General features: G+C 42.1%; 1 protein-coding gene across 2 annotated transcripts; it reads right to left on the bottom strand.

The window, feature by feature from the left end:
- Nucleotides 1-368: 368 nt before the first annotated feature.
- Nucleotides 369-9,094, bottom strand: mgat1b (alpha-1,3-mannosyl-glycoprotein 2-beta-N-acetylglucosaminyltransferase b). 2 transcript variants are annotated; one of them, XM_023809862.2, is made up of 3 exons: nt 8,706-9,094; nt 3,930-5,253; nt 369-3,116 (listed from the first exon to the last, which is right to left on the bottom strand). In XM_023809862.2, exons 2-3 carry the CDS (start codon nt 4,752-4,754, stop codon nt 2,415-2,417), a joined length of 1,527 nt encoding a protein of 508 aa, XP_023665630.1. In that variant the 5' UTR covers nt 4,755-5,253; nt 8,706-9,094; the 3' UTR covers nt 369-2,414. The 2 variants fall into 2 exon arrangements, with proteins under 2 accessions (XP_023665630.1, XP_023665631.1); XM_023809863.2 differs by lacking the exon at nt 8,706-9,094 and adding an exon at nt 7,805-8,034.
- Nucleotides 9,095-9,324: the final 230 nt, after the last annotated feature.

Raw genomic sequence — 9,324 nt, forward strand, 5'->3', positions numbered from 1 at the left:
TGAAATCACAAACAGCCGCGTGTGACTGTTTGAGACTTAGGTTAATGAGACAGCATAACGAGTGATGGCTGACTATTTGTCTGAAGCCCACATGTTTAAATACCAAATGAAGTATTGAAACGACTTGGGGGGAAAAAGGTAATTGGGTCCAGGTTTGAATCGAGTGAGCAAGCGCTGCTCTCTGGCTTGTGCAATGTGCTAGGTCATGCAGGAAACCCACAGTGACTGTTGGACACAACAGGAAAATATGGGTGGGATGAGTGTAAAGGAAATGTATGAAAGATAAGATGGAAATGGAAAATTGTAGCTGCGGAAAGTGGGCAAATATGGAGAGGAAACTCAAGAAGCAAAATGACACGTAAACAGGCAAATATTAAAATACTCAATTTTATTCTCCATGTATTAAAGTTATAAACATGTCAGGCAGTGGTTTATCACATCACTATTAGAAGATAACCAAAATCAAAAAGAAAAATAATTTCTCCAGAAGAATAGAAATAATGTATATTTTTATATATATATATATATAATCTCCCTAGGCTTCATCCCATTTATCAACACCTTAAATTGCAACAGACTTGTAAAATAATCATTGGTTTTTGAACAAACCTAACCTTGAAACATTTTTGAATGTCATGGGACTATACTACTACCCGTTTCAAGTAGTGTACAGTATAGTACGCTGTCAACGAAGAAAAACCATACTGTTCTGCATATGTGAATAGATTATACTTCAGCATGAACTGTACAAACTGTAAAAAGACTAATTAAAAAATTAATCAAAAATTGACAATTTCATGAATAATCAAATTGAGGAGCAATAAGCACTCAATGCCAATTTAATTCTAGAATTATACTAGCAAAACTAGCATTACGTATCTGTACTTTGTCGTACACACTTGTCCATTACTTTGGAAAATTGCAGGAAAACTGAAGTATGGGGAGGAAAGTTGTTCAAATGGAGAAAAAAAGAAAAAAAAACGCAATTAAACCTTGCGAGGAGAGACCCCACTTTCCTCTTAATTTGACTGGGCACAACGCAAAGAGTAAAGCGATACAGTCGATGGATGAATCGGTCCCCTTTCTACATAAAACATTCAGCATTTTTCAATTTAATAAACAGGGTGCAACTACAAACAGGACATTTATTTTACACTCAAAGAAAGTCAACAACAGTAATGACTCCAAGAGCCTCCACAGACTTTGTCTGAATACTCTGTATAGTAAAATTAACGAAAGTTGATTTATTTTTTATTTTTTTGTTTGTTTTAGGTGTAATGGCACCGCTGCGCTCTTCAGCCATAGACCCAGTTACTAAGAATGAACTAATAAGTAGCTGTGAGCTTAAATAACTTTCAAACTAAAGCAGTTTGGTCGTTAAATTTTGCATAGATGGCCGAAAACGTATATATTAAGCTTAAGGTTCACAAGAAAAGCAACTGAATCATCACAAATTCCCCCTCGTCCATGTAGCAAATTTGGCACATAAGTATTACGGCCCGAAACCTCAAAAACTATGGGAAAACTGCGCTTCACAGAGAACTACACGAATTTGTACATGTATAACAGCCTCAACTGTCGAGACTCGGGCGACTTTTAAAGACGCCACAACTTGGTGCATATCTGTCAGATGCATTGAGGAGTACAGTGCTATGTACAGCTGCTTTTCACGCCGAATTTTACACACCACAGAAGCTACCAAAATTATTTTAAACTGTGAATCTTAATGCATCTTTATCCGTTTTACTACATAAAATTTATTCATCTGCTGGGAACTGATACTGGAAGAATGATCACGACTAATATGCATAATCAAAAATACATATTTAAGTAGCACAGCTTATCAGATTAAAGTTTCAAGCAGGGAAAAAAAAATGTAACATGAGATCAACACTCCATTTGCATTACTTTTCCCAAACAATTCTCCTTGGATATCCCTGCCATGGTCTCCTGACTGGACTCCATCAGAGCACTCAAAGGCTGCCCACTATCCTCGCGCTCAAAGAAATCACATCTGCTACTCTAGGCTAGTTCTGCAAGAAGGTGAAAAGTGTTTCAGCAGATTAGCCTTTGAGGCATGTAGAAAACGGGGAAGCTGAGTTTAACTGTAAAAGCTGACACGCTGTTGACTACTTGCAGTGTAAATCACAACCGTTTTACTCTTTCGTTGTGCCCACACCGTACTCTTGGCTTAGTGACACCCCAATCCCTTCACCACTTCTCTCTAATCTATTCCAATTCATTTTCCTTTTCCAATTAACACCCTAAATTCCAAAACAACCAACCCCTATTTCTTCAGCAATCCTTTCGTTTGACATTTTCTTTGGTTTGAGAGGGTGCGCCTCTTGTTCCGCAGCCATTCTCGCTGTATCTCGCTTACCCTCTCTTTGCCCACCCAGCCCCAATTACAAACCTCAACTCCAGCTGGTGTCATAGCGGATCCACCCAGGAGGGGGCGCCAAATAGACTCGTCGGCCTTTTGACAAAAAGCTAACCACACCCCTATACCCTGCCCTCGGGACCCCAGACTTCAGGTCCTCCATCACCAGAAGATTACGTGCAAAGACCTTGAAGCTGTCTCGGCTGGAGTACTGCACCCGAAAGGGGCCCAGTCCTTTCAAGCTCCCCCCTTGTTGGAGATCCTCAATCTTCACTAGGGGGGCACTGTACACTTCCTTCTCAAAATTTTCATCGTACTTCTCACGAATCAAGTAAGTCAGATCCAGTTCGGTGAAGCGCACAGGATCAGTGTTCAGTTTAATGTAACGCAGATACTGGTCAAAAAACTGACCCTGACTAACTCCCTTGCGTCCAAAAGTTATGGTTCTGGATATTTCTGGTCGGATACAAGATCGGTCTTTGCGCTGGTCCGGCTGACGCATCCAGTCGTCCCAGAATGAGGCTGGCCATTTGGGCTCCAGTTCTTCCCACAATTCCTTAAGAAGCATCCAGCCCAGACCCGGAAAGAAGTCTGTCCTGTACAGGAGTTTCGGTTTCCCCAAGTCCACAAGTCCATCTCTGCCGTTGTCATTCCAGGCAGAAACGCACCACAAAGTTGGGTCCGAGTGAAGGATGGGATAAAGAGCCCGGAAGTATTCATAGAAATCCGAAGCCACCTGGAAGAATGCATCATGAAGTTAAAAGCACTGACGCAAAAAGTGATCAATGAACCCAACATGTGACAGTTGCCTGCAGTAAGACAGACCATTGACTGTAACAAGCAATCAAGTATGACAGCTTTCTGACAATTAGAATGAACCGTTTACAGTATCTCTTTCCACCAATACTAGCCAATCAGCCCCTGAACAGAAGCAGTGGCGTCCGCGTCCCATGCTGACAGCTCCAGCAAAAGAGGCTGAAAACAAGCAGCTGCCTGCTTTTCCTTGATCAAATGCTTTGCCTGTTACTCAGATCTGCATTTTCTGACCCTTGACACCCATTTGCCATCAGGCCGGCAAACACTGATTAAATAAGGCAATTTAATGGACAACTTCAGCGTAACATCCATTATAAGCATTAAAAACAGAGCATAAAATATAAACTTGAGTAAATTTTAACGCTGCCAAAATCCTTTGCGAAAGGCAGACCTAAGAAAACAAATGTATAAAAACTACTAATGTCAACCCTTAAAACCTATTGTAATAACACACAAGATACAATGTTACAGAAAAATCACAGATGTTGATTTTCTTTGGATTTAAGAGTAGATGAAGTACCATGCAAAGCACAACTGATGGCATGCAGAAGAAAAAGTAAATTTAGACATAATTCAGTCAAAACCTAGTCTGAACTGTACTGTTAATCTACAGTATATACAATAAACTGGTTTCACTACCATTCATAAACACTTAAGAAGAACAATGCAAAAACAACAAAAAAAAAAAAATCTGCACTCTTGTAATCTGCAAATGAACAGGCTTGATATTTACCTCCAGGTCGTCCTCGACAATGACAACGGTGGAATATCCCAGCGTTCGGAAAACCTGGTTCAGTGCCCAGCGATAATGTCTGGAGATCTTGTAGTAGCCCTGGAACTTCCTGTGTTCTGGGCGCACAGCGATGTCCGAGAGGTCCGGTTGGCTGAGGTGGGTCACCTGACTGCCGTAAGAGCTTATCACAGCGGCCGTTTCGGCATGTCCGCAGTCCTGGCTGACAATGATTGGGTAAAGTTCTGGAGATGGTCGATATTCTATCAATTTATCGAGGCTCCTTTTTACAGTCACTCGGTTGCAAGCAATAACTAAAATGGGAATGATAACTGGAGATGGTACTACAGTGGTAGCCAATTTAATGGAGTTTGTTGGCTCTTTGTTTAGTTCAGCGTTGGGGAGGGCTGAAACGCCCTCTGAATGTTTCTCCCTATTATGGTCTGTGTCCAAACCATCGTTTTTAAGTTGTGGTTGCAGCAATCGTGTCGTCTCCTTTGGCATGCTGTTTTTCTCTTTCTGACCATCCATCCCTCTCTTTCCAGCTTCTCTCTGTCGTTCCCATAGTGACCTATGACTTTGTATCTCTTTTAGCAGTTGTTTTTGGATCTCGAGCTCTGACTCTACTTCTTCTGCCAGTCGAATTACTTCCCCCGCCAGATCAGCTCCTCTGACTCCCCATTCCTCTCTTCCACCTGGCTCAGCTCCACCTCCTTCCCCCAAACGACCAATAGGAGGCCGCCCCCAAAGAAAAAGGAGCAGCAAGGCATTCCAGGCAACAAATAAGAAAGCACCACACAAAATAAGGGAACTTTTCTTGCGAACCATGGCCCAATGACACCACAAGAAGAATTAAAATACCAGAAAAATAAAAACTAGGGCAGGTAAGACTACAACAGAAGAAAAACAAGGGGTCTAATCAATATTTAGAGAAAGACTAGGTGTTTCAATCACAGACAAAAATTGAGAACAATCACGGAAATCCAGGTACATAATTCAAATGGAAAGATCCAATCACATAGCAGGATGGTTGATGGCAGAAAATTGCACTCTATTATCAGGGAATTTGAGTGTCTTGCTTTTCTTTTTTGTGTTCATTCATATACACGCATAGATTGCTGAAAAGCATACAGCAATCACCAATGGTGGGCACATGGGTGTAAACGAATTTCTGGAAGATCTCTTCACCAAACAAAAGACAACGGAAAGCAGGGGACAGGGGAGACAGAATACTGGGAAAGTGCACCAGTACAGGGGGGCTGGGAAAAGGAAGGGGTAATATTGGGGTGGGGGTGAGATGCTGCAGTGTTACCCTTCTGCCATCACTCTGCAAGAGAGAGAGAAGAGGGGGAAACAAGTTAGGGCAGTTTGAGAAACATTCACTCCTGTGACTTGTCTCAAAGAACAAACCTCACATTCCTGCATCTACACCAACAGAGAAATCTGATCTAAGATGTTACCAGAAACAGCCATAAAATCCTTTTACAATAATTCTACAATTCTGTGGCCGAGGACTGACATTAATGGTTTAATTCTTCAAGAATGTCTCTAATATAAAATACAGAAGAGGGAGGATTATGGTAGTAACTACTCTGCACGAAAAAAAATGCATTGCAGTTGAAGCATTAAACATTTTATTGGTATCATTAAGATCTAGACAATTCTTTTTAGCACAAATATGATAAGTTGCACAATAAGCAATGCGGCAATGACCCAACTCCTAGATACCACCAGAAATTCAATGCATCAAAACAAGTTTTTTTTCCTCATTTTGCAGGAAAGGGGAAGAGTAAAAAACTGCTGATAGTGAATGTTCTACAAGAACTCAGCAGGAAAAGCTTCTGGAGGCTTAGTGTCCACCTCCATGACCCATTGTCTTACATGTCTGGGTATCAAGGTAATTCTGTGATTTTCTTTAGGAGAAATGCAGTGTTTTAATAATCGTATTAAATTAAATTTACATGTACACACTCACTACTCTGCATGTGAATAAATCAAATAGAAAGTCAAAAACAACCAACAAAGAATACACAGATCACAACACCTTCAAAGAACTACTGTGGCCCAGAGTGAAAGTAAAAAGAGCAGGAAATGGTGCAAGACTTAAAAAATCCCAATAGATTAGATGTCTTGAAACGGAGTTTATCGTATCTCAATGGACTACCTTATATCAGGGAGCATGTTCTACTGTAACTGTTAAGCTTGAACCCGAAAATAATTAAATGCATTTCACACACAATCTCTTACAAAAATCAAGGCTCATACCGACACAGGAAACTCATAATTTACTGGATGAAGTATCTGGCTACATTATCTAGCTGCGAATACAGTGACGGGAGCAGTAACAGTAACCTCACGTGTGTTAATTCTCTGCCTACAAGTTTCTTCTTCGTGACATTAACAGGAAGTGTGTATATGTGGGACAGTAATGCACAAGGAATAAAAAAAAGCATAAAATGCCACAGAATGGCAGCTACGGCGCTGAGGAGTTCACAAAAAGGCAGCTCAGGTATCTTAATCCACATATGCACAAGATGTAAGTCCCACGTGAAAGCATTTCTTTGATGGAGGTAAGTCCGACAGGCAGTGGTACTTCGGGCTGGCCTCTGTTAATCACACACCTGAGTGGCAGTCGCTTTAAGCTTCTCCACAATATGCTCAGAAAAACCTCCAGTAAACCGCCGTCACCCCCCACCGATGCATTTGACAGATTGCCACTAATCACCAAATTATACAGGGGAGTCAAAGTCAAAGAGTTCTAGGAACCATCAGTGCAAGTGCGACACCTTTTCCCAGACACACAGAATGCATGGCATTACTGAACATCGATGGGTGAGCCCTGCTGTTGGGTGAGGCTGAGTGAATTAGGTGAAAAAAAATTCAATATGGAGTCTCGCTTTCATTACGCCATTGCAAAAAAATTAAAATGCACAACTTGGAAAAAACATCAAGAAAGTGAATTAGGGGTACAAACGCCAACAGTCATAAGCAGCGGCATTCTAATCTGATTAGCAAAACTAAAGCCATCAATGTGAGGACAATCAGAGAACAGAAGGCACTGAACAGAAGGCACTGAACTAAGTTCTACTGCGATACACCATTAATCGTTATGGAGATACATGTAGGTACCATATAAGGTAAATCATCATCTACATACTACTATACATTCATGATCATAGAATTAAAATCGACCACCTTATCAACATATTTGGGGCAGTGCGTAGCTTAGTGGGTTAGAAACCATCGTCTATGTCCAGAAGTTAATGGATTCAAATCTTTGACCAGCAGTGTAATCATATCACATCTGGCCCCTGAATCCTAACTCCCAGGGATACCGGTGACCCAGCTGCTATCCACAACCAAACAAAATCCTCACTTGCATGAGGTTTTGGACAAAAGCACATACATGTAATTATCATACATGTCAAAGAAACAGTCCGCTTTTCACCTAATGTTGCCCATGCAAGTGCAACAATTTCTTATGCTTAGCAAATTCCAACCATACTATAGTCTCCACTCAAGATAGAGACATACGAGAAAGTATTTACTTCACCGTGTTGTAAAGAACTATTCGGCATGTTGAAATGTGTACTAGCGCGTGATTTTACACTGAATACAGACCAAATTTGTAACATCAGCATAGCCAGGGCGCTCATTGAAAACACATGGTCTCAAAGGGTCAAACACGCATGATATCCGCACTTAAAATTAAAGGGTGGGAGACCCACAGACAAACAATTTACAAGCCAAGTTGTAAAATAAATCTGAACACAGGAAACAAGTAAGGTTACACACCAACCACGCAAAAAGTACAAAATCAGACATAAAACGGTAATGAGTAGAGAGGTGACAACTCGAAGTAGTTCTCGTACTTGTACCTTAAACAAATATTGTTCTTTCTTTCAGTGCCCATTTCGGCGGCATCGGGGCAAAAACAATTAAGTAACGTAAAGCTGGATTCTCTCAAAACGTTTTAACCCCCTCCGTCTCCCAGTCCTGCTCCAGCCTCTCCCTCTGCCCGAAAACGTGTGATTGCCTGGTAGGTTCCTACACAGGAAACCAAAGGTCAAAGTGCATCCCAAAACCCAAAGTAAGCGAATAAAAAAAAAAAAAAAATAAAAAGTTGCAGGATAAACTTTGACTTCAAAAAGCATGGGGGGGGGGGTGAAATAGGCAGAAATCCTGAGATAGTGAGTTCCCATTCCCCGATCATCACCAACCCAAAGTCTTGTTAATTTCCTAAGACTTTCACTCCCGGTGAAGCCGATACATTACTTCACAGCGTTTTCCTTCTTAAACGCATTGACAGATCTACACGAAAGACCCGCATGTTTGAAAATTGGAAACTCAGAATGACCCGGCACTATATATTTGATCCCTGTTCCCACGGAACATATAGGCAGCTTGCTACCATTATGCCAACGTGTGAGGCGCCTTTGTGCGGGTTAAAGCAAAGCAAACGTGTCGGGCCAACTACCTGGCATTACGTCAGCCTCGATAGCTAGTTAATAAAACTCATAACTGGCTAATGTTACCCCTGTCAGGGGGTCCGGCGGACTAGCTAAGTTTTACCCGTTGACTCGCGCAGGCTCGCGATCCGCACCGCACTCGCTTTCACAATAAAAGTTCTCATCTCGACTTCCAGCATTTTTCTCCCTTTTTCATTTTACTAATACTAACAAAACAAGCTCCTGGCTAAAAGGCTAACTAGCTAAATCATACACACAGCACAGCATACTGACTTCCAGTCACGCGCGCACAACTACATTTGAATCTCACCTTCCTCCGCTGCCACAAGCCTCCGGGCTTTTCGCTGGGGCGATCCACAATTAATACGCTTAAACCGGCTTCACGCTTCACTCTTCCCTCCCTTCTCGTGCCCTTATTTCACCAACGCCAATACGCCGTCGCCTCTTATCCACAGATTTCCCATTTCCCCCCTCTTTCACCCCTGTCTATCTCAGATCCGCCATTGACATGTTATTTAAAATATACACGTGCAGTTCCGCCGCAAAATGACGACTAGCCGGTAGCTATCTTGGGTGAAATTCCCCCAGGTTCACTCAACGCCCGCTTCGGCTCTTCGGATGGCAGCCACAATATTATTTATCTGACACCCAGTGCAGCGTTACACACACACACACTCCACTTCCGGATTGACTCATTAAGTAAGCCCCGCCCCTCGAGCTCACCTCCCGAGCGCCACGACTCCCTTCCCCCTCCTGACAGTTTTCCCTAGCAACAGGGGTGCCTTGGCAACCGTCGCGAGGCGTCGGCGAATCCTTCGCAACGTCACACCATCATTGATGAAACACAAGCATAAATTTTATCTTATGTTATACGCTAATAACATGAAGGCCCAACTGTTATGAAATAACTCGCACGCTGGCCTAAATTA

Source organism: Paramormyrops kingsleyae, chromosome 23, assembly GCF_048594095.1.
Source record: "Paramormyrops kingsleyae isolate MSU_618 chromosome 23, PKINGS_0.4, whole genome shotgun sequence".
Taxonomy (NCBI): domain Eukaryota; kingdom Metazoa; phylum Chordata; class Actinopteri; order Osteoglossiformes; family Mormyridae; genus Paramormyrops; species Paramormyrops kingsleyae.

Bases quoted from the DNA above. Each gene is read 5' to 3' on its own strand.
- mgat1b (XM_023809862.2), bottom strand. From the start codon at position 4,754: ATGGTTCGCAAGAAAAGTTCCCTTATTTTGTGTGGTGCTTTCTTATTT. The intron at 3,117-3,929 runs GTAAATATCAAG...GCATTCTTCCAG, and splicing joins TTGTCGAGGACGACCTGGAG to GTGGCTTCGGATTTCTATGA.